The following is a 26254-nucleotide window of genomic DNA, read 5'->3' as shown; positions in this document are numbered from 1 at the left end:
ATGAGGGCAGGAAGCATATGCCTTGTGGTTACCTAATCTGCAGTAGTAGCGGCTCAATAAATAAGGGGCCAATACTTGTTTCACTGAATTGCTGAGAGAACTAAGCCAGACAAAGTAGGTGAGCACCTAGTACAGCACACGGCACACAGTAGGCACTTACCTAATGTTTTAACTGGGACAGTTAAGGTACTACTCCTTTATCACTGGGTACATTTAGTTGAGGTCCTTCATGTTTCTGCTTCATGGTTCTAATGCTTACTGGAAAGGATTGTTCATTTGTGATACACTTTATAGATAGAAAACTATATAAATGATTATTATTCCTATTAACAAAAGCAGAAACAGTTCATTAAGATGCTTCACTTAGCTGGCAATATCAGCAAATAATAAAATTCTCTGCACCAGGGAACTTTCCAAATGACCAAATTTTATCCCATTCAAAATAAAAAAGCATGAAGGTATTTTTTTTTTTTAATCTTTCAACCTTCAGATATGCATTACGTTCATCTCAGTGTTCTTGAGCTCGGTGGCTGGCATCTGATTTCACCCTTTCTTGATGACTTGGAGTCCCCTGGAACATAAGGGGCTGAATGGGCACTGTTCATGCTTTTCTTATGAGATGCTCTTGCCTCGTAGGTGTTCAGAGCCAGTTGCCCTCACACCGAACCACCACGGTCTGTTTGCTGTAGTTGTTTTCTTATTTCTATCAATTATTATTTCCTTCTCCTGTCAGCCTCTTGCGTCCAGCAGTGAGTCTTTCATGTGGTTGAGCACACACCAAGTCCCTGTTTGGGGACAGGCGCTTGTGCATACAAGGCAGCTCATAATCCTCACGGTCACCCTGTGAGCTGGTATCCCTGCTTCCATTTTACAGACGAGAACTCAAGGCTCAGAGAGGTTAAATAACCTGTAAATAATATAGCAAAGATACAAAGCAAGGTCTGTCTGACTTGTCTTTTTACCAGTGCCATCCAATCTGCTAGGATTATATGGAAAATGAGAGCCAGTCATCCCTGAATGAAAGCTGTGAGGCTCTCCTCAAAGGAGGGTATATGAGCTCTTGGGCCTGGACTTTGTGGCAGCATTTTGGATACTTAGATATTTTCTGTTCGCTTCAGGTTCTTGGCTAGAATCCAGATAGGGAATGGCATCAGATATGTGACCACTGACTAAATGAGGAGCTATGTTATGGTCACTGGGACACAATTTTAATGGCACCAAGTCTAGATCACGTGAGAGCTGAGTTTTGATCAGGCAGTGCGTGATCAGGAACGGGGAATTCCCGGCATGGCTTGCACACTTGCCTGCACTAATTTTGCCCACTGGAACATTGCTCAAATATCGCACATTCCTGTTTGCTCATAAGATTTAAAAGTTCTTTATTCTACAGATGCATTCCTGGAAAGGTGTGCGGAGAACAATTTATTTTTCTAAGTCAAGTTACACGTTCCCGCTGGCACGCACCATAACTTCAGAAACGCCTGTTTTCTTTTCGATTGATCTTCAGTTACACTGGCAGCAGTTCATGGAATGTTCTGTTGTCAGCATCTACCTTTGCTCTGTACTGAGACCTCACTGGCCGCTCAGGTCTCTAATGATCTGTAACCAAACAACAGAGGCCTGGCTGGGGTTTGACTTGGGTAGGTTTCTGAAAATGACCGTTTTCCTCTTTACTTTCAGCCTCGGAAGAGTTTTCTCCATCAAGAACTTCGGTGAGTTTTATCGTCAAAAGGAAAAGCATTCATCAGCTGCTGGCACTCTGCACTGCACTGGTTTTCCTTAATGGGCCAACTGTTTCCAGTGCCTGACCTGGTTCAACACCCCTAGCACCTTTCAAGGTGCCTGGTGCAGTAAAGGTGCTCGGGGGTCCTGCCCGGCCTTTCAGGTTCATCTCGTTCTAGCGCACTGCACTCACTCAGCAGAGGCTTGCCAAGTCCCCAGCGTGCTGGCCATTTGCTAACCACTAGGGCTGGAGCAGTGACAGAGACCTAACCACTACCCTCAGGGGTTCCCCAGTGGGAGAGACACAGTCAAACAGGCATGTAACAATCACATGGATCCCAAAGAATTTACAGTTTCCAAAATGCACCATGCTGTTTCAGGCCCCTTTGCCTTTGCTCATTTAATTCATTCACCCCAACTTAATGATCTGGCAAACTTCTACTAACCATCAAATGTCCCCTCCTGTAAGAAGCCTTCCTAATTCCCCTCCTCAGAGAGAAGTAACCAGTCCCTTCCCTGCAGTACTGCTGTAAGGCACACACACGTTTGCACTAATGTCACGTACATCGTTCGTTTGCTAAGATGCCAGTTCATCCTCACTCTCCCCTCCCCTCCTTGTCTGTGTGCTCCTTGTGGGCAGGGCCCATTTTTCTCATTCTTGGTCCAGATCAGGGCCTTGGCACATAACAGTGCTTTTACCTGACTCTTCAGAGTCCGCCTCTCTCTCACTCTCTCCCCTTGGAGTTTTGTGTTTTTTTTAATTTTTTTAAGAATCTTTATTGGAGTATAATTACTTTACAATGTTGTGTTAGTTTCTGCTTTATAACAAAGTGAATCAGCTATACGTATACATATATCCCCATATGCCCTCCCTCTTGCGTCTCCCTCCCACCCTCCCTATCCCACCCCTCTAGGTGGTCACAGAGCACTGAGTTGATCTCCCTGTGTGATGCAGCTGCTTCCCACTAGCTGTCTATTTTACATTTGGTAGTGTATATATGTCCATGCCACTCTCTCACTTCGTCCCAGCCTGCCCTTCCCCCTCCCTGTGACCTCAAGTCCATTCTCTATGTCTGCATCTTTTTAATGCATTAAAATAAACATGGTCCATGAGCTCTGGAGGAGCAATTATCAACATTTCCTGGCTGAGGCTAAAAACACACGAGCTGAATCATGGGGGGAAACCCTGCTTTATCTCTCTCCTTGGGTTCTTGCCTGACCCTAAATTCATGACCCCTGCAATTACCTTCTAGCACCTAGCACGGTGCTGGGCACATAGGAGGCACGTGTCAGATGATTACCTATTTAGTTCAACATTTACTGAGCTTTTTCTCTGTTCAGACACTGCTAGATTCTGAGGTTCGAAAATGAATAGAATATATCTCTAATGTGTAGTGCAAAATGAGAGTGGAGACCAGAGTGGTTGGGATGAGGGGGGTCCCTTGGAGGGAAGAAGACCACATAAGTAGGAAATTACAATATCATATCATCACTGCTAAGGCAGTTGTGAAAACACAGAGGTGAGGCACCAGGCATGCTTCCTTCAAGAGTGACAACTGAGCTGAATCATGAAAACATGTAGGAACAGGCCAGGTGAAAATGGCAGAAGGCATGTCCCAGGCAAAGGACAAGTGGGAGCAAAGACGTAGTGTTGAACCGTGAGGCCAGTACAGGGATCCACAAAGAGCTGGATGATGCTTGAGCACAAAGTGTGGTGTGGGAACAGCAGGAACGAGGCCGGGGTCGTATGCAGAGCTGGATCCAGGAGGGCCTGCGCTCCCTAATTAAATTCAGAGCAACCCTGTCCAATAGAAATGTAATGCAAACCACATATGTCACTTAATTTGTTTCTAGTAGCCATCTTTTAAAAAGCAAAAAAAAAAAAAGTGAAATGAATTTTAATAATGTATTTTATTTATCATGATAGATCCCAAACATTATCATTTCAACATGTAATCAACACAAAAGTCACTAATGAAATATTTTAGATCCTTTTTTTCATACCAAGTCTTCAGGATCCAGATGTGCTTTATACTTACAGCTCAATATTTTAAAAAAACAAATTTATTTATTTATTTTTGGCTACGTTGGGTCTTCGTTGCTGCGCGTGGGCTTTCTCTAGTTGCGGCGAGCGGGGACTACTCTTTGTTGTGGTGCACGGGCTTCTCATTGCGGTGGCTTCTCTTGTTGCGGAGCATGGGCTCTAGGCGTGCATACTTCAGTACTTGTGGCACACAGGCTCAGTAGTTGTGGCTCGTGGGCTCTAGAGCTCAGGCTCAGTAGTTGTGGCCCATGGGCTGAGTTGCTCCACAGTATGTGGGATCTTCCTGGACCAGGGCTCAAACCTGTGTCCCCGGCATTGGCAGGCAGATTCTTAACCACTGCGCTACCAGGGAAGTCCCGCTTACAGCTCAGTTTGGACCAGACACATTTCAAGTGTTCAATAGCCACATGTGGACAGTGGCCACTGTCTTGATGGCACAGATTTAGACCTTATCCTAAAGGTCGGTGGAAACCACAAAAGAGTTTTAAAACAGAAGTAATGTACTCCTCTCCCCTAGCATTCCTAGGAGTCACAATATTAAATGTAATTTGACAGTTATATATACATATATATATCTCCATTCTGGAAGAATTTGATTTTTAGAAAAGTTCATCTTAGGCTTTTGGAAAGAGACAGAGTGGGGACTGGAACCCAGCCTTGCCTACACAGCCCCTGTTCTAATATATGTTCTAGAACTAGTGGCCTTAATGGTGGATAAGAGTCATCAGTTATTGGATGAACGGATGAGTGAAACTCCTTAAAATTCTTCCCGTGGTCTTTCAGAACAGCACTCTCTCCTGGTGTTTCTCCTTCCTTCACGGCCACCTCTTCTGGTTTTCTCTGAGGGCTCTTCTGTCTCTGCTTTCCATGTAAATGTGGTTGTAGAACTATCCACTTCACTATGATGCCAGAAACAGAAGTTCTCACATGCACGCTGATGCTCTTCAGTGCTCTGTCCCGGCTTTCAGCTTTTTCACTAAACTCTCCACCTTGACCCCCTCCTCTGCTCTTCCACTGTGGCCGGTGTCCATATTACTGGTGCATGGCAGGCATGCCTCTTATGGAGGAATACTGGCTGGGGATCACTTTGCTACCACAGGTTACGCCGCATTAGTGCTGGGGATACAGACAAATAACAGAGCTCTGATTTTTAGTTAGTTGACAAGGGGAAGTGGAGGAACTGGAAACAGATCCATAGACACTACAGTTTAACACAAGATAGAGGGACAGAGTGTTAGGGGAACAGATTAAAGGGTATGGCTGCTTGGGAGAATCAAGCAAAGATTCTCAGAGGTAAGCTGATTTAGACAGATTGGAAAGGGTACCGTGTTTCTCAGCAGTGTAAGATGTGGAAGGCGTGACTGACGAGGGAAATAGCAAATACGAAGGGAGAGTTGCTCAAAATGGGATGGAAGGATTGGGGAGTTAGGAGAGTGTAGACTAGAATAAACGTGGATAGAAGGAGCAGAGGGAGACGGGGTTGGAAAGAAAGGTGGGGGCCAGATCACAGTGGGACTGATATTTTATCCATCAGGCAATGGAAGTTATTAAGAGATTTTAAGCAGGAATTCACTCTGGCATTGATTGGAACAGGCAGAAACTCAGGGAAATTTTCTATGTTTGACTTGATCCTGGTCCCCTCATCTTTAAAAAATAAAAGGGTTAGGGGCACACTATCATTGAAATACTCTCACCTTCACTTTTTCTTCACTTTTTCTCTTCACATTTCAGCCTGAAACATGAAGACGAAGATAAAAAAATGGAGGAAAAAGAGCCATGCAAATTGGAACCACGAAAAACAGAAAAGGATCTATATTCAGACTATCTTTCCAAGGTATCTGTGTTCTAGGTATCTATCTTTCCAAGGTATCTGTGACCAAGCAGTCCAGGTCAGCCATGTAATAGGATCAGTTCATGAGGTGACTTTTTAGAGGCTGAGCCATATAGCTCTCCAGAGAGACAGAGAGACAGTCAGAAGATGCAGTGAATGTTGGGTGTTTTATCAAAGAAATCGACAGGACAATAACACTGAACTCTAGCCTTGGATTTTCCACTTATTAGCCAGGAAGCAGGTCTCATAAGCAGGGCTGAGATGGGTATGAGTTCAGCAAGGTACCCAGAGGGCAAAATACAAAGAGACAGTCACTCAGGTGCCCACTCTGCTCTTGCAGAACCTGGAAGGAGGGCTCCTTAAGTTCTGTGCTCTGGGGCCCTGCTGAGAACAGGGAGTTAGTCTCTGAGCTCAGGCGTCTCATGTGTAAAGTGAGAATAAATCATCCACACCTGATTACCATCCCCACTCCCATCCTGATTCTATCTCATTTGTGATGGGAAAATGAAATAATGTAGATGAAGGTGTTTTGTAAGCCACACGCTACCATTAAAATGAAATATATTGTTAATTAATTGATTAATTAATATTGTTTATTAATAGTAAACACTGTATATGTGTGTATCCATATCCAATGGACACTATCCCCTTCAAAACTGTGTGGTCAGAGGCTTAAACAATAGATAGCACTGGGGCTACTACCAGGGCTGAAAACATTTGAGATGTCTGTTTGAGATGTGCCTATCTCAACATATCAAATTGTTCCAGTTCCACCTAGGGCTTGGGTAAATCAAGCATCTTGGTGGTGGTGTGGGCCTGAACTGGGGTGTAGGCCCAGAGGCTGGGCTGGACCAGGTTGGGTGTTTACAGAGTGTCACAAAATGGCATAATTCAAAGAAGTAAGTCACTAATAACAAAAGACAGGGACCAGAGCCAGTGCAGCAGCATGGTGTGTCAAGGACAGAGGGCAGGAACAAGGCCATAATGGGTGATGAGGCCAGAGATCAGGAAGGGGTTCATCAGGAGCGTATGAGAAAGGCAGCAGAGGAACATGATTAAAGATATTGGCCATGAGGGACTTCCCTGGCAGTCCAGTGGTTAAGACTTCACCTTCCAATGCAAGGGGTGCGGGTTCGATCCCTGGTTGGGGAGCTAAGATTCCACATGCCTCGCAGCCAAAAAACCAAAACATAAAACATAACAGAAGCAATATTGTAACAAATTCAATAAAGACTTTAAAAATGGTCCACATCCAAAAAAAAAAAAGAAAGAAAAAGTGATACTGACCATGAAAGGGCAAAAGCAGGGATGTGCCCTTTTTCAGTGCCGACCAAGTGCTGGCCAAGAGCCAGAGATGGGGTCAGGTTACCACCAAAGGGACATAGTCCTACTTTCATGGAGTGGATTTGAGTTTGGGAAATTGTTAAGTTATTTGGAATGTGTTAGGTAAATGTGGTGGGTGGTCTAGCTGGGCAGTGCTCTTTGGGGTCAAATATAGATGGTACGTCAGTAGGAATACAATGCATTGTGATTCAAACTGACCCTATAGGAACCATTCCCCAGGACGGCCCTCAGAGAATCCATGCACTGCTGCAGCAGGGGCTCTGCTGATGGACGGTGGTCACTATTTTTGCGTGAAACACTATATTTGTGTCATTTGTGGAATAATATCATTACTTTCCTGTCATTTTTTCCCCATTTAAAAATTTCATTCTTGGCTGTGTGACTTAAAAGAATGCCCCTACTCTTCTTTTCCTCTTCGCTTGCCCAGATCCCACCAAGAACTCAGGAAATTCCATGCCTTGTATCTATTCATTATTTTTCCTTTTTGCAAGTACTTTCAGATGATTGTCACAGTCAACCCTGTGTCCACTTGTAGTCGAAAGGACAGTAATCTCCTCTCCCATCGTCATCTCGTAATTATGAAACACTTGGATGGCCAGAAGTGTCCCAATTCGCCTCTGCCTCCAGCATCTCTTCCTGCCAATCTATCCAGATCTTTCTGAAATGCAAATCTGATCAGGTTTCTCCCCTGCCTAGCTCCCTAAGACTAGGAGCTAAAGCCCACACTTTTTGCCTCGTGTGCAAGACCCTTCATAACTCAGCTCCATTCTAGCTGATCTTTTTAGCCTCACCTCCAGACTTTCCTCCTCTATCCCCTTCACTCTTCCTTCATCAATAGCCTCTGTCCCACCCTTATGAGGACACTAACACTTCTGTCCCTTTGCCTGTGTTGATTTATCTACCAGGTATTCCTTATCCCTTCAACCAGTCTCTTACTTACATTTTAAAATAGTTTCATAAAGTGTGCTTCTGAAGTCTTCCCCACCCTGTCTCCTAGCCACAAGAACTGACCTGCCCCTCCTATTTCCACCTCAGTGAGCAATCCTGCTGTAAATGATATTCACCACAATATACCTTAATTGTTTGCATGTATTGCTCCATGACCGGCGTGGAAGCCACTATGCCCATCGCATCTCTCTCTTTCTCCAGGGCTTAGCATGTTGTTTCCTTCAGTAAGTGCGTGACAGATGCTAGAGAGAGGAAGTGTGGAAAGAAGTGGGGGGAAACAGAAGAATGGAGGGTGGGAAGATGAAGTGTCAGGCAAAAGGAACACAGCATCCTTTGGTAGGCAAGAGCACAGGGCTCTGGGGTCCAGTCCTGCCTGGGCAGATGACTAGCTATAAGACCAGAAGTCAGTTATTTAACCTTTCTAAATTCTTTATCAAGAGGAATCATGATATTTTTTGAATAGGGTGTCATGAAGAGTAAGTGAGATAAAATATATCAAGAGCCTATCCTGCAGTCAGAGCTCCATTATATCCTGACTGTGTCCTATGGGCCTGCCTCTGTGCCAGGCATTCATTGGCTGTTCAGAGGGCAACAAAAGACATTATATGTGCCCCTTAGAGAGATAAGTCTCTGTTAAATAAAGGAATAAACAGTGGCTACCTGGGAGGAATGAATGAATACAGAACAGCACGAGTAAGCAAAAAACAAATAGATAAGCCAAAGCCCCGCCAGACTGTCCCTGTTGCATGTGTTTAGGTGGGTACCTATGAAGAGACACCTGGAAGAACCCAGATGGTGAAAGTCCACAGGGGTAGGAGGAGCACACTGGCCAGGAAGCAGGACGCTGAGATTGACGTCATCCAGACAGAGGCCTGCCCCGAGGACCCCAAGCTGGCCAGACACACTGATGGCCACTGTGAGTTGTGTTTCTTCCTGGTTCTCTTCACCGTTATCGAATTATTTTAAAGCTGTGTGTGACCAAGATTTTAATTTCTTTTATAAATATTTACTGAGCATCTATTATATACAAAGTCACTTGCCTGAGTGAGACAGCTGTGCAAGAGTGAAAAAAGCACTGATTTAGAAGTAGAAGGCCTGAGTTCAAATCTAGGCTCTCATACTTATTAGCTATGTAACATAGTAACTCCATATTCCTTTGTATTCCTCAGTTTCCTCATTTATAAAAAGGGGTCATAGAAAAAGGGGGGATCATAATATAGATCAAACTGGGGTTTGGTGAGGACCAAATCTGACATATGTTATGTAATAGGTACTCAGCAAATGTTGCTGATTTCTTTTTATATGTACCGGCTCCTATTGTTCTTTGTAGACCCAAGACATTGACACACTGATGACATAGTATGATATTATTCTTTGACTTTATTCAAGTTGCATTTTACTTTCATGTGAGTCAAGACTCTTGATTGCAAGTTATCAAATCATAGTGTGTTAAGCAAAAGAGGAAAAGGAGGCTCACCTAGCAGAAGGTTTGGGCATGGCTGCACCCAGGGACACAAACAGTATCACAAGGACTCAGTATTACTTTTTCTACTCCTGGCTTTGCTCCCCTCCTTCTTGTCTCCATTTTCAAGCAGACTCTACCCTTGTGGAGGCAAGATGGCATCTAGCAGTGACAGGCTTACGCACTATCTGTCCTCTTAGGAACCCCAGAAGAAAACTAGAAGTGGTTATCCTCTCAACAGTTTCAAGAAAAGGCCCAGATTTGAGTCTTGTTGGCTTGACTGTGTCACATGCCAACCCCTATCCAGTTATCATGAATGTGGGATAGGATGCTCTGATTGACCCAGCCAGTGTCATAAATTCACATCTGGAGCCGAAGGTAGAATTAGTTCTACCCAAACGGTATCATTTCAGATTGAAGGATTTCTCAAGGAAAATTAAAAAGCTGTTATCATGAAAAAACAGTAGACACTGGGTAGGCAAAACAGATGTCTACTCCAGCCCAATAAGCCATGGCAAACATTTCATAATGTGCTATAATCAGAATGATGAGAATACATTGCAATCATAAGATGGACTCAGGCCCTATAAAGTCTGCCTCCAGGCTAGATGGCTGCATCCCTGCCACCCACCTCCTTCCCAATATACTCTTTATTCTAAGTTAACTGACTATGTCATGTGCTTTAGTGCCCCTATAACTTTGCTTGACCTCTTTCCTCTGTCTGAGATGGCCTTATGCCCATTCTTTACCTGCTGATGTCCTAGTCATCCTTCAAGATCTATCTCAGAAGTCACTTCTTCTGAGGCCTTCCTTACCTCCATCCTCCTCTTTCCCACTCTCCAGAGACCATAATCGCTCACTCTTCTCTGTTTCCAGGACACTTAAACAGCAACCAAATAACCACTTTTCCGTATTAGGTTTTAGAGTCAAGCATTCCTGGGACCCAGGATTACTATGCATTAATCCTACAACCTTGGGAAATTTACTTACTTTTATGTACACATGGGGGTAGTACTATTTATTTCCCAGGGCTCTTTGTCAATGCATATAAAGTATCTGGTTCATTGCTACATAACTGTCAGTTCTCTTTATTTCCTTTTTAAAAAAAAAATTACAGCATGCCTTACATTATAATTCACGGTGTACATGTTTGTTTCCCATGGTACACAGTGAGCACCATGGGGTCAGAGACCATTTGATATTTTTCTCTGTATCTCTGCAACCTGGCACAGTGGACATACCCAACAAAACTTTGTTAAAGGGAGGAATGAAAGAATAAATCAAACTTCAGTGAGAGAGTATGGTAGATTTGACAATCTGAATGATTCTCCTGACTAAAACAAGTAAAGAATAATTTTTTTTTGGAAAATTCATAAAAGTATAACAGAACTGATTTAAAAGGAAGCATCCACATACCTGCAGTAACCAGGAACCCTGGGCAATGAGTGAGTGCCAAAGCTACTGTGGCCCTCAGGGTTTTCACTAGCTCTGAACCCCTTGAGCTCTGGTTTTGACTGCATGGTGTACAGAGGACAAGAGCTATAACCCAGGGCCTGCCCAAAGTGAGTTTATAACAGGGACCTCAAAGAATTATGTCCACACAGAATGAATAGGACTGTGCCTATTCTTAACAATACTATATGGTGTACTTATAAATTTATTATAAAAGTAGACCTCAAGTGTTCTTAACACAATAAAATTTTTAAAAAGTAAAGAAATGGGACAAATAAAAAAAGACATCTCTAATGAGATAAATGACACATGAAAAGCACAGAGGTCGTGTTGAATCTAAAACCATGCCTTAAGATGAGAAGTGGATAGACTAATTTGGAGTGTAGAAAAAAATGGAAGGGAGGAAAACAAGCTGAAGTGAATAAAAGAGTTAAAGGAGAGGCCTAAATATGGGGCTGAAAGCCATTTTCAAGCAATTAAGTACTGTCCATGAAAAGTCACTGTAGGTTTGGGAATTACACTATGTTGAAAACAGTCTGAAGAAGATTCTTCTACGTAATCTGCACATACTGCTAAAGCACAAAGGGAATTTGTGCTAAACCCATTTAATAGTTCTCTGCAATAGTTCCCTACTCTCTTGTGATGAGAAGCACAAAATGCTTAGTCAAGGAAAGTGGGCGTGAAAACAGAGAGGAAAGTTTTGAGGAAAAAAAATACAATTGAGTGTCTTTCTATACTCCTTCTACACAAATGGGCCTCTTTTGAAAAAAATGAACAAAATAAAAAGAACTTCTTCTTTCCATTAAAAAAAAAGAAGAATTAATAAGACAAACCCCAGGGAGCAGAAGGAAATTTGCCCATTTTGCCCCTGGTGCTGGGTAAAGGAAAAAAAAATCTGTTACCATAGCTGATCCTCATGCACACTTTGGGAAAATTCATTGATCTGTACTCTTATGATTTGTGCCCTTTCCTGTATGTTATACTGTAATTAAAATTTTAATTTTAATTTTACTAAGGTAACTGTCAAAAGATAGACACAGCATGTATACTCTCCAAACAAATAAAAAATAAAAACAGAATGAAGAAAAGAGAGGAAACCTCAGTCAGTCAAGCACAAGGAAAATGAGGGAAAAACAGAACAAATAAAAAGTATGTAATAAAATACTAGATATAAATTTCAAAATATCAGTAAACCCTATAAACATGAAACTCTCTACTTAGAAGACATATGCATTCAAATCATTCAATATTAAAAAACATTTGAGTAGCTTTTATATCCCCAGCATTGTTCTAAGTGCTGGGGGTATAGCAGTAAATAAACCAGACAAAAATTCCTGTCCTCATGGAGATTACATTCTGATCTGAGGAGACAGATGATAAATATATAAACAATAAAATATTCACTATGTGGAATGGTAGTAAATATTATAGAAAAAAATAGTAAAGCAAAGAAAGAGAATTAGGGGAGGCTTCCCTGGTGGTGCAGTGGTTAAGAATCCACCTGCCAATGCAGGGGACACAGGTTTGAGCCCTGGTACTGGAGGATCCCACATGCCGCAGAGAAACCAAGCCCATGCGCCACAACTACTGAGCCTGTGCTCTAGAACCTGTGAGCCTCAACTACTGAGCCTGAGTGCCACAACTACTGAAGCCTAGAGCCCGTACTCTGCAACAAGAGAAGCCACCACAATGAGAAGCCCACGCACCACAGCAAAGAGTAGCCCCTGCTCGCCACAACTAGAGAAAGCCTGTGCGCAGCAACGAAGACCCAACGCAGCCAAAAACAAAATAAATAAATTTAAAATAAAAAAGAAAAAGAGAATTAGGGAGGCAGGGGGAGGGAGTGGAAGTTGCAATTTTAAAGTGCACATAGATGACCTCAAAGATGTAAAGTAGGTGAGCAGTAGATCCATGGCTATCCAGAATGTTCTAGGGAGAGAGGGGAAGGAGTGCAAATATCGCAGGGCAGGAGTCTACTAGATGTGTTGGTAGAATAGTAAGGAGGCCAGTGTGGCTGGAGCAGTGACTGAAGGAGACTGTAGTAGGAGATAAGGTCAGAGAGATAACAAGGGGCCAGATAATATAGGGGCTTTTGTAGACCATTGCAAGAACTTTGGCATTTATTCTAAGAGATGTATTTTTTTTAAATAACATTGAAAGGTTTTGAGCACAAGAACAGAATGATCTGACTTGTATTTTAAAGAATCATATCTTGGCTGCTGTCTTGAAAGAAGAATGTAGAAGAACCTGGGACCTGTTAGGAGTTTGTTGCAAGAATTTAACTGAGAGATTATGGTAGCTTGGAGGAGGGTACCGAGATCAAGTTGTTGAGATATGCTTGGATTCTGGAAATAGATCGAAAATCAAGCTGACAGATGGCTATGGATTGGAGGTGGGATATGAGAGAGAAAGGAGTCAAGGATGTCTTCAAGGTTTTGGACCTGAGCAACTGAAAGGTTGGGGTTGCTACTCTTTGTTGAGATGGGGCAGACTTCAGGAAGAGCACATTCGCAGAGAGAAAGCAAGAGTTTGGTTTGGAATGTAATATGTTGAGACAACCAAATGGGAACGGTGTGAAGGCTGAACTCATGAGAGCTGTCTTAGTTAGGGATGTAATTTGGCAGTTGTCTGTGTTTTTAAAATGAAGCCATAAACATTTTTCAATACATCTGCCTCAAAAAGGAAGGAGTAAGAAAGAAAAAAAGTGTCCTGAAGTAAGAATTAAGAAACTGTGTGTTCAGCATCTTTGCTTTGTGCTGGAGAAACATACCGATAACTCCATAAGGAAAAGTAGGTCCTTTATGCCTCTGGGAGCTGACATTCATTGAGACGGTTTGGGGCCTACATGCTAACTGACTTCTTGTCAGAAGATAAAATCTTGTTCCTTGGTGCCTTTAATTAATAGACAAAAGTCAGAGTCCCATACAGGATAAATCCAAGGAGAAACACGCCAAGACACATGTTAATCAAACTATCAAAAATTAAATACAAAGAAAAAATATTAACAGCAGCAAGGGAAAAACAACAAATAACATAACCTTATGTTATATTAACATAACATAAGGTTAACAGCTGATCTTTCAGCAGAAACTCTGCAAGCCAGAAGGGAGTGAAAGGACATATTTAATGTGATGAAAGGGAAAAACCTACAACCAAGATTACTCTACCAGCAAGGATCTCATTCAGATTTGACGGAGAAATTAAAATCTTTACAGACAAGCAAAAGCTAAGAGAATTCAGCACTACCAAACCAGCTTTACAACAAATGCTAAAGGAACTTCTCTAGGCAGGAAACACAAGAGAAGGAAAAGACCTACAATAACAAATGCAAAACAATTAAGAAAATGGTAATAGGAACACACATATTGATAATTATCTTAAATGTAAATGGATTAAATGCTCCAACCAAAAGACATAGACTGGCTGAATGGATACAAAAACAAGACCCATATATATGCTGTCTACAAGAGACCCACTTCAGGCCTAGGGACACATACAGACTGAAAGTGAGGGGATGGAGAAAGATATTCCATGCAAATGGAAATCAAAAGAAAGCTGGAGTAGCAAGTCTCATATCAGACAAAATAGACTTTAAAATAAAGACTATTACAAGAGACAAAGAAGGACACTACATAATGATCAAGGGATCAATCCAAGAAGAAGATATAACAATTGTAAATACTTATGCACCCAACATAGGAGCACCTCAATACATAAGGCAAATGCTAACAGCCATAAAAGGAGAAATCGATGAAACACAGACATAGTAGGGGACTTTATCACCCCACTTTCACCAATGGACAGATCATCCAAAGTGAAAACAAATAAGGAAATACAAGCTTTAAATGATACATTAAACAAGATGGACTTAATTGATATTTATAGCACATTCCATCCACAAACAGCAGATTATGCTTTCTTCTCAAGTGCCCATGGAATATTCTCCAGGATAGATCATATCTTGGGTCACAAATCAAGCCTTGGTAAATTTAAGAAAATTGAAATCGTATCAAGTAACTTTTCTGACCACAACACTATGAGACTAGATATCAATTACAGGGAAAAATCTGTAAAAAATACAAACACATGGAGGCTAAACAATACACTACTAAATAACCAAGATCACTGAAGAAATCAAAGAGGAAATCAAAAAATACCTAGCGACAAATGACAATGAAAACACGACGACCCAAAACCTATGGGATGCAGCAAAAGCAGTTTAAGAGGAAAGTTTACAGCAATACAATCTGCTCTCAAGAAACAAGAAACATCTCAAATAAACAACCTAACCTTACACCTAAACCAATTAGAGAAAGAAGGAAAAAAAAAAACCCCAAAATTAGCAGCAGTAAAGAAATCATAAAGATCAGATCAGAAATAAATGAAAAAGAAATAAAAGAAAGAATAGCAAAGATCAATAAAACTAAAAGCTGGTTCTTTGAGAAGATACACAAAATTGATAAACCATTAGCCAGAGTCATCAAGAAAAAAGAGGAGAAGACTCAAATCAATAGAATTAGAAATGGAAAAGGAGAAGTAACAACTGACACTGCAGAAATACAAAGGATCATGAGATTACTACAAGCAACTCTATGCCAATAAAATGGACAACCTGGAAGAAATGGACAAATTCTTAGAAAAGCACAACCTTCCGAGACTGAACCAGGAAGAAATAGAAAATATAAGCAGACCAATCACAAGCACTGAAATTGAAACTGTGATTAAAAATCTTCCAACAAACAAAAGCCCAGGACCAGGTGGCTTCACAGGCGAATTCCATCAAACATTTAGAGAAGAGCTAACACCTATCCTTCTCAAAATCTTCCACTATATAGCACAGGAAGGAACACTCCCAAACTCATTCTATGAGGCCACCATCACCCTGATACCAAAACCAGATAAAGATGTCACTAAGAAAACTACAGGCCAATATCACTGATGAACATATATGCAAAAATTCTCAACAAAATACTAGCAAAGAGAATTCAACAGCACATTAAAAGGATCATACACCATGATCAAGTGGTGTTTATCCCAGGAATGCAAAGATTCTTCAAAATATGCAAATCAATCAATGTGATAAGCCATATTAACAAATTGAAGGAGAAAAACCGTATGATCATTTCAATAGATGCAGAAAAACCTTTTGACAAAATTCAACACCCATTTATGATAAAAACCCTACAGAAACTAGGCATAGAGGGACCCTACCTCAACGTAATAAAGGCCATATATGATAAACCCACAGCCAACATCGTCCTCAATGGTGAAAAACTGAAAACATTTCCTCTAAGATCAGGAACAAGACAAGGTTGTCCACTCTCACCACTATAATTCAGCATAGTCTTGGAAGTTTTAGCCACAGCAATCAGAGAAGAAAAAGAAATAAAATGAATCCAAATCGGAAAAGAAGTAAAACTCTCACTGTTTGCAGATGACATGATACTATACATAGAGAATCCTAAAGACGCTACCAGAAAACTACTAGAGCTAATCAATGAATTTGTTAAAGTAGCAGGATACAAAATTCATGCACTTGCATTAATGCTCTTGCATTCCTATACACTAATGATGAAAAATCTGAAAGAGAAATTAAGGAAACACTCCCATTAACCATTGCAACAAAAAGAATAAAATACCTAGGAATAAACCTACCTGAAGAGACAAAAGACCTGTATGCAGAAAACTATAAGACACTGATGAAAGAAATTAAAGATGATACAAACAGATGGAGAGATATACCATGTTCTTGGACTGGAAGAATCAACATTGTAAAAATGACTCTACTAACCAAAGCAAACTACAGATTCAATGCAATCCCTATCAAACTACCAATGGCATTTTTTACAGAACCAGAACAAAAAATTTCACAATTTGTATGGAAACACAGAAGACACCAAATAGCCAAAGCAATCTTGAGAAAGAAAAACGGAGCTGGAGGAATCAGGCTCCCTGACTTCAGACTATACTACAAAGCTATAGTAATCAAGACAGTATGGTACTTGCACAAAAACAGAAATATAGATCAGTGGAACAGGATAGAAAGCCCAGAGATAAACTCACACACATATGGTCACCTTACCTTCGGTAAAGGAGGCAAGAATATACAATGGAGAAAAGACAGCCTCTTCAATAACTGGTGCTGGGAAAACTAGACAGCTACATATAAAAGAATGAAATTAGAACACTCCCTGATACCATACACAAAAATAAACTCAAAATGGATTAAAGACCTAAATGTAAGGCCAGACACTATAAAACTCTTAGAGGAAAACATAGGCAAAACACTCTATGACATAAATCACAGCGAGATCCTTTTTGACCCCCCTCCTAGAGAAATGGAAATAAAAACAAAAATAAACAAACAGGACCTAATGAAACTTAAAAGCTTTTGCACAGCAAAGGAAACCATAAACAAGACAAAAAGACAGCCCTCACAATGGGAGAAAATATTTGCAAGCGAAGCAACTGACACAGGATTAACCTGCCAAATATACAAGCAGCTCATGCAGCTCAATATCAAAAGCACAAACAACCCAATCCAAAAATGGGTAGAAGACCTAAACAGACATTTCTCCAAAGAAGATATACAGATTGCCAACAAACACATGAAAGGATGCTCAACATCACTAATCATTAGAGAAATGCAAATCAAAAGTACAACGAGGTATCACCTCACACTGGTCAGAATGGCCATCATCAAAAAATCTACTAACAATAAATGCTGGAGAGGGTGTGGAGAAAAGGAAACCCTCTTGCACTGTTGATGGGAATGTAAATTGATAACAGCCACTATGGAGAACAGTATGGAGGTTCCTCAAAAGTCTAAAATTAGAACTACCATATGACCCAGCAATCCCACTACTGGGCATATACCCTGAGAAAACCATAATTCAAAAAGAGTCATGTATCACAGTGTTCATTGCAGCTCTATTTACAATAGCCAGGACATGGAAGCAACCTAAGTGTCCATCAACAGATGAATGGATAAAGAATATGTGGCACATATATACAATGGAATATTACTCAGCCATAAAAGGAAACGAAATTGAGTTATTTCTAGTGAGGTGGATGGACCTAGAGACTGTCATACAGAGTGAAGTAAGTCAGAAAGATAAAAACAAATACCATATGCTAACACATATACATGGAATCTTAAAAAAAAAAAGGTTCTGAAGAACCTAGGGGCAGGACAGGAATAAAGACACAGACCTAGAGAATGGACTTGAGGACACGGGGAGGAGGAAGAGTAAGCTGGGACGAAGTGAGAGAGTGGCATGGACATATATACACTACCAAATGTAAAATAGATAGCTAGTGGGAAGCAGCCACATAGCACAGGGAGATCAGCTCTGTACTTTGTGACCACCTAGAGGTGTGGGATAGGGAGGGTGGGAGGGAGACACAAGAGGGAGGAGATATGGGGATATATGCATATGTATAGCTGATTCACTTTGTTATAAAGCAGAAACTAACACACCATTGCAAAGCAACTATACTCCAATAAAGATGTAAAAAAAAAATAGATAAAAGTCAATGTGCTGGGCTTCCCTGGTGGCGCAGCGGTTGAGAATCTGCCTGCCAATGCAGGGGACACGGGTTCGAGCCCTGGTCTGGGAAGATCCTACATGCCGCGGAGCAACTGGGCCCGTGCGCCACAACTGCTGAGCCTGCGCATCTGGAGCCTGTGCTCCGCAACAAGTTAGGCCACGACAGTGAGAGGCCCGTGCACCGTGATGAAGAGTGGCCCCTGCTTGTCGCAACTAGAGAAAGCCCTCGCACAGAAACGAAGACCCAACACAGCCAAAAATAAATATAAATAAATAAATAAATGGCTTATTATTTAAAAAAAGTCAATGTGCTTGTTATTTCTCAGATATATTACTTATTTCTGATTAATAGTTCATGTCTACAAATGGTTCTGAATCACCCATACTGTAAATATTAACCTATGCCAACTGATAAAAAGGTGACAGTTTTAAGGTTATGACAAGTTTACAGCTCTGTGAAATAAACCAGCTCTTGCATGTAACAGGGTAGCTACTTGTGCAAACAATCCCTAGGCATTTTTTAACCTGGCACACTATTTGGCTGATTCCATCACTAATGCATAATAAATGTTGGCATGTGCTCAATCAACTTGTCTAAGAAATTTTACTTTAAGAAAAAATGCCACAAATTGGATAAAGTCATCTAAATGTAGGGAGCGATGCCCCAGGGCTGTGCCCTAGTAGACTTCAACATTTGAGGTCAGGGCTTAGAGGAAGAAACATCCAAGAAGGGGGAGGAATCACTGGTTTACTGGGTAATTAGCACCCTTCATAAATATGCATTAATCCTTGCCATAATCATCCAAGAGTAGGGCTTACTATCATTATCCCAACTTGAGAGAATCATAACTGAGGCTCAGCAAGGTGAAGTGGTTTGCCAAAGGATCATACATATCCAGGTTATAATCCAGTGTTACCATATTTAATCTGCCTTTTCCTATTATTGTCTCCATTGCCAGTGACCTGTGTGAATGCATTTATGAGAGCAGCTGGTGAGATGTTCTCAGGGTGTTCTCTGTTTTCCTTACAGGGGGATATGTGAAGGCCTTGGAGATGACTAAAGAAACCCCAGGCCAAGGAGCCTTTAAGCCAAATTCCATTTCCGAGACGTATGATGATGTTGAGTACCCCCGGAAAGAGAGGTAAATACGTGCCAGCCCTTCAGCGAGATGAATGTGATGAGACTTTAAAAGTACAATACAACAGGTCAACGGTCTTTGTATCTTTTCTCCCCACAGAGCAAAGTCAGATTTCTCTAACTCATTTGTCTCAGATAATGGTAAGTTTAAGAAAACATTTGAAACTGTCAATAGGAATTGCTAAGAGTTTCTGTGGCAGATTAGTAGTAAGGTATCTTTTATTTACATATTTTTATTAATGCCATTTGGGTGGGGTGATGATAAGCTAATAGAAGTGGTTCAAGGTATGTGTGAATAAATGCATTTAGAATCATGAAGGTGAAGATGCTGGTAATGGGTCTTTTGTGGCAAGAAAGGATCTTTGATGTGAAATTGCTTTCTTCCTGATCTCTTCACATTCCAAGTCTGAAGATAGGAATGTGTTTTACTTAAAACACTTGCATGGATTCTCAATAGTTTTTTTAAACATTGAAGTATAGTTTATTTACAACATTAGTTTCAGATGTACAACATAGTGATTTTATATTTTTATAGATTATAGTCCACTTAAAGTTATTATAAAATATTGGTCATAATCCCTGTGCTGTACATCGTATCTTTGTATCTTATTTATTTTATAGCTAGTAGTCTGTATCTCTTAATCCCCTTCCACATCTTGCCCATACCCCACCTTGCCCCTTCCTCCACACTTGTTCCCACTGGTAACAATTTGTTCTCTATATCTGTGAGTCTGTTTTGTTATATTCATTTATTTTTCTTTTCTTTTTCTCTTTTAGATTCCACATGTAAGTGAAAACGTACAGTTTTTGTCTTTCTATGTCTGGCTTATTTACTAAGCATAACACTCTCCAAGTCCATCCATGTTGTTGCAAATGGCAAAATATCATTCTTTTTTATGGCTGAGTAGTATTCCTGTGTGTGTGTGTGTGGATACACTACATCTTCTTTATCCTTTCATCTGTTAATGGGCACTGAGGTTGCTACGATATCTTGGCCATTGTAAATCATGCTAATATGAACATTAGGGTGCATCTTTTTTGAATTAATGTTTTCATTTTCTTCAGATAGACACCCAGGAGTGGAATTGCTGGATCATATGGCAGTTCTATTTTTAATTATTTGAGGAACCTCCATACTGTTTCCCATAGTGGCTGCACCAATTTACCTTCCCACCAACAGTGTAGGAGGGTTCCCTTTCCTCCACATCCTCACCAACATCTTTTGTCATCTTTTTTTTTTTTTTTTACCATCTTTATTGGAGTATAATTGCTTTAAAATTGTGTGTTAGTTTCTGCTTTATAACAAAGTGAATCAGCTATACATATAAATATATCCCCATATCTCCTCCCTCTTGCATCTCCCTCCCACCCTCCCTATCCCACCCCTCTAGGTGGACACAAAGCACTGAGCTGATCTCCCTGTGCTATGCAGCTGCTTCCCACTAGCTATCTATTTTACATTTGGTAGTGTATATATGTCCATGCCACTCTCTCACTTCGTCCCAGCTTACACTTCCCACTTCCTGTGTCCTCAACTCCATACTCTACGTCTGTGTCTTTATTCCTGTCCTGCCCCTAGGTTCTTCAGAACCTTTTTTTAATTTTTTTTTTTAGATTCCATATATATGTGTTAGCATACGGAATTTGTTTTTCTCTTTCTCACTTACTTCACTCTGTATGATAGTCTCTAGGTCTATCCATCTCACTACAAATAACTCAATTTCATTTCTTTTTATGGCTGAGTAATATTCCATTGTATATATGTGCCACATCTTTATCCATTCATCTGTTGATGGACACTTAGGTTGCTTCCATGTCCTGGCTATTGTAAATAGAGCTTCAGTGAACATTTTGGTACATGACTCTTTTTGAATTATGGTTTTCTCAGGGTATATGCTCAGTAGTGGGATTGCTGGGTCGTATGGTAGTTCTAATTTTAGACTTTTGAGGAACCTCCATACTGTTCTCCATAGTGGCTGTTATCAATTTACATTCCCATCAACAGTGCAAGAGGGTTTCCTTTTCTCCACACCCTCTCCAGCATTTATTGTTAGTAGATTTTTTGATGATGGCCATTCTGACCAGTGTGAGGTGATACCTCGTTGTACTTTTGATTTGCATTTCTCTAATGATTAGTGAGGTTGAGCATCCTTTCATGTGTTTGTTGGCAATCTGTATATCTTCTTTGAAGAAATGTCTGTTTAGGTCTTCTACCCATTTTTGGATTGGGTTGTTTGTTTTTTTGATATTGAGCTGCATGAGCTGCTTGTATATTTGGCAGGTTAATCCTGTGTCAGTTGCTTCACTTGCAAATATTTTCTCCCATTGTGAGGGTTGCCTTTTTGTCTTGTTTATGGTTTCCTTTGCTGTGCAAAAGCTTTTAAATTTCATTAGGTCCTGTTTGTTTATTTTTGTTTTTATTTCCATTTCTCTAGGAGGGGTGTCAAAAAGGATCTTGCTGTGATTTACAACACAGAGTGTTCTGCCTATGTTTTCCTCTAAGAGTTTTATAGTGTCTGGCCTTACATTTAGGTCTTTAATCCATTTTGAGTTTATTTTTGTGTATGGTGTTAGGGAGTGTTCTAATTTCATTCTTTTATATGTAGCTGTCTAGTTTTCCCAGCACCAGTTATTGAAGAGGCTGTCTTTTCTCCATTGTATATTCTTGCCTCCTTTATCGAAGGTAAGGTGACCATATGTGTGTGAGTTTATCTCTGGGCTTTCTATCCTGTTCCACTGATCTATATTTCTGTTTTTGTGCAAGTACCATACTGTCTTGATTACTATAGCTTTGTAGTATAGTCTGAAGTCAGGGAGCCTGATTCCTCCAGCTCCGTTTTTCTTTCTCAAGATTGCTTTGGCTATTTGGTGTCTTCTGTGTTTCCATACAAATTGTGAAATTTTTTGTTCTGGTTCTGTGAAAAATGCCATTGGTAGTTTGATAGGGATTGCATTGAATCTGTAGTTTGCTTTGGTTAGTAGAGTCATTTTCACAATGTTGATTCTTCCAGTCCAAGAACATGGTATATCTCTCCATCTGTTTGTATCATCTTTAATTTCTTTCATCAGTGTCTTATAGTTTTCGGCATACAGGTCTTTTGTCTCTTCAGGTAGGTTTATTCCTAGGTATTTTATTCTTTTTGTTGCAATGGTTAATGGGAGTGTTTCCTTAATTTCTCTTTCAGATTTTTCATCATTAGTGTATAGGAATGCAAGAGCATTAATGCAAGTGCATGAATTTTGTATCCTGCTACTTTAACAAATTCATTGATTAGCTCTAGTAGTTTTCTGGTAGCGTCTTTAGGATTCTCTATGTATAGTATCATGTCATCTGCAAACAGTGAGAGTTTTACTTCTTTTCCGATTTGGATTCATTTTATTTCATTTTCTTCTCTGATTGCTGTGGCTAACATTCCAAAACTAAGTTGAATAATAGTGGTGAGAGTGGGCAACCTTGTCTTGTTCCTGATCTTAGAGGAAATGGTTTCAGTTTTTCACCATTGAGAATGATGTTGGCTGTGGGTTTGTCATATATGGCCTTTAGTATGTTGAGGTAGGGTCCCTCTATGCCTACTTTCTGGAGGGTTTTTATCATAAATGGGTGTTGAATTTTGTCAGAAGCTTTTTCTGCATCTATTTAGATGATCATATGGTTTTTCTTCTTCAGTTTGTTAATATGGTTTACCACATTGATTTATTTGCATATTTGAAATATCTTTGCATTCCTGGAATAAACCCCACTTGATCATGGTGTATGATCCTTTTAATGTGCTGTTGGATTCTCTTTGCTAGTATTTTGTTGAGGATTTTTGCATCTATATTCATCAGTGATATTGGCCTGTAGTTTTCTTTTTTTGTGGCATCTTTGTCTGATTTTGGTATCAGGCTGAAGGTGGCCTCGTAGAATGAGTTTGGGAGTGTTCCTCTTTCTGCTGTATTTTGGAAGAGTTTGAGAAGGGTAGGTGTTAACTCTTCTCTCAGTGTTTGTTAGAATTCGCCTGTGAAGCCACCTGGTCCTGGGCTTTTGTTTGTTGGAAGATTTTTAATCACAGTTTCAATTTCAGTGCTTGTGATTGGTCTGCTTATATTTTCTATTTCTTCCTGGTTCAGTCTCGGAAGGTTGTGCTTTTCTAAGAATTTGTCCATTTCTTCCAGGTTGTCCATTTTATTGGCATATAGTTGCCTGTAGTAATCTCTCCTGATCCTTTGTATTTCTGCAGTGTCAGTTTTTACTTCTCCTTTTTCATTTCTAATTCTATTGATTTGAGTCTTCTCCCTTTTTTTCTTGATGAGTCTGGCTAATGGTTTATCAGTTTTATTTATTTTCTCAAAGAACCAGCTTTTAGTTTTATTGATCTTTGCTATCGTTTCCTTCATTTCTTTTTCATTTATTTCTGATCTGATCTTTATGATTTCTTTACTTCTGCTAACTTTGGGGTTTTTTTTTTTTTTCTTCTTTCTCTAATTGCTTTAGGTGTAAGGTTAGGTTGTTTATTTGAGATGTTTCTTGTTTCTTGAGGTAGGCTTGTATTGCTATAAACTTCCCTCTTAGAACTGCTTTTGCTGCATCCCATAGGTTTTGGGTCGTCGTGTTTTCATTGTCATTTGTCTCTAGGTATTTTTTGATTTTCTCTTTGATTTCTTCAGTGATCTCTTGGTTATTTAGTAGTGTATTGTTTAGCCTCCATGTGTTTGTATTTTTACAGATTTTTTCCTGTAATTGATATCTAGTCTCATAGCATTGTGGTCGGAAAAGATACTTGATACAATTTCAATTTTCTTAAATTTACCAAAGCTTGATTTGTGTCCCATGATATGATCTATCCTGGAGAATGTTCCATGAGCACTTGAGAAGAAATTGTCATCTGCTGTTTTTGGATAGAATGTCCTAAAAATATCAATTAAGTTCATCTTGTTCAGTGTATCATTTAAAGTTTGTGTTTCCGTATTTATTTTCATTTCAGATGATCTGTCCCTTGGTGAAAGTGGGGTGTCAAAATCCCGTACTATGATTGTGTTACTGTCAATTTCCCCTTTTATGGCTGTTAGCATTTGCCTTATGTATTGAGGTGTTCCTATGTTGGGTGCATAAATATTTATAATTGTATCTTCTTCTTGGATTGATCCCTTGATCATTATGTAGTGTCCTTCTTTGTCTCTTGTAATAGTCTTTATTTTAAAGTCTATTTTGTCTGATATGAGAATTGCTACTCCAGCTTTCTTTTGATTTCCATTTGCATGGAATATCTTTTTCCATCCCCTCACTTTCAGTCTGTATGTGTCCCTAGGCCTGAAGTGGGTCTCTTGTAGACAGCATATATATGGGTCTTGTTTTTGTATCCATTCAGCCAGTCTATGTCTTTTGGTTGGAGCATTTAATCCATTTACATTTAAGGTATTTATCAATATGTATGTTCCTATTACTATTCTCTTAATTGTTTTGGGTTTGTTATTGTAAGTCTTTTTCTTCTCTTGTGTTTCCTGCCTAGAGAAGTTCCTTTAGCATTTGTTGTAAAGCTGGTTTGGTAGTGCTGAATTCTCTTAGCTTTTGCTTGTCTGTAAAGGTTTTAATTTCTCCATCGGATCTGAATGAGATCCTTGCTGGGTAGAGTAATCTTGGTTGTAGGTTTTTCCCTTTCATCACCTTAAATATGTCCTGCCACTTCCTTCTAGCTTTCAGAGTTTCTGCTGAAAGAGCAGCTGTTAGCCTTATGGGGATTCCCTTGTATGTTAATTCTTGCTTCTCTTGCTGCTTTTAATATTTTTTCTTTGTATTTAATTTTTGATAGTTTGATTAATATGTGTCTTGGCGTGTTTCTCCTTGGATTTATCCTGTGTAGGGCTCTCTGTGCTTCCTGGGCTTGATTGACTATTTCCATTCTCATGTTAGGGAAATTTTCAACTATAATCTCTTCAAATATTTTCTCAGCCCCTTTTTTTGCCTCTTCTTCTTCTGGGACCCCTATAATTTGAATGTTCATGTGTTTAATGTTGTCCCAGAGGTCTCTGAGATTTTTCTCAATTCTTTTAATTCTTTTTTTCTTTATTCTGTTCTGTGGTGGTTATTTCCACTATTTTATCTTCCAGGTCATTTATCCATTCTTCTGCCTCAGTTATTCTGCTATTGATTCCTTGTAGAGAATTTTTTATTTCATTTATTGTGTTCATTATTGTTTGTTTGCTCTTTAATTCTTCTAGGTCCTTGTTAAAACTTTCTTGTATTTTCTCCATTCTATTTCCAATATTTTGGATCATCTTTACTATCATTACTCTGAATTCTTTTTCTGGTAGGCCGCCTATTTCCTCTTCATTTGTTTGGTCTAGTGGGTTTTTACCTTGCTCCTTCATCTGCTGTGTGTTTCTCTGTCTTCTCATTTTGCTTAACTTAGTGTGTTTGGTGTCTCCTATTCACAGGCTGCAGGTTCATTTTTGGTGTCTACTCCCAGTGGGTAAGGTTGGTTCAGTAGTTTGTGTAAGCTTCCTGGTGGAGGGGAATGGTGCCTGTGTTCTGCTGGATGAGGCTGGATCTTTTCTTTCTGGTGGGCAGGACCACGTCCAGTGGTGTGTTTTGGAGTGTCTGTGAATTTATTATGATTTTAGGCAGCCTCTGTGCTAATGGGTGGAGTTGTATTCCTGTCTTGCTAGTTGTTTGGCATAGGGTGTCCAGCACTGTAGATTGCTGGTCGTTGAGTGGAACTGGGTCTTAGCATTGACATGGAGATCTCTGGGAGAGCTTTCACCGTTTGATATTACATGGGGCTGG

General features: G+C 40.0%; 1 protein-coding gene across 5 annotated transcripts in view; it reads left to right on the top strand.

Annotated features, from left to right (window-relative positions):
- FYB2 (FYN binding protein 2) overlaps positions 1-26254 on the top strand; it is a 134361-nt gene that overhangs the window by 84035 nt on the left and 24072 nt on the right. For all 5 annotated transcript variants that reach the window (XM_059923633.1, XM_059923625.1, XM_059923642.1 and 2 more), the window contains exons 7-11: positions 1681-1712; positions 5498-5600; positions 8646-8805; positions 19384-19495; positions 19592-19632. In XM_059923633.1, coding sequence (XP_059779616.1) covers positions 1681-1712; positions 5498-5600; positions 8646-8805; positions 19384-19495; positions 19592-19632 — 448 coding nt within the window. The remainder of the gene's footprint in view (positions 1-1680; positions 1713-5497; positions 5601-8645; positions 8806-19383; positions 19496-19591; positions 19633-26254) is intronic.

The sequence above is a fragment of the Balaenoptera ricei genome, chromosome 1, assembly GCF_028023285.1.
Source record: "Balaenoptera ricei isolate mBalRic1 chromosome 1, mBalRic1.hap2, whole genome shotgun sequence".
NCBI classification, from domain to species: Eukaryota; Metazoa; Chordata; class Mammalia; order Artiodactyla; family Balaenopteridae; genus Balaenoptera; species Balaenoptera ricei.
The sequence above is the reverse complement of the archived record's forward strand: the minus strand, read 5'-3'. Positions and strand labels throughout refer to the sequence as shown.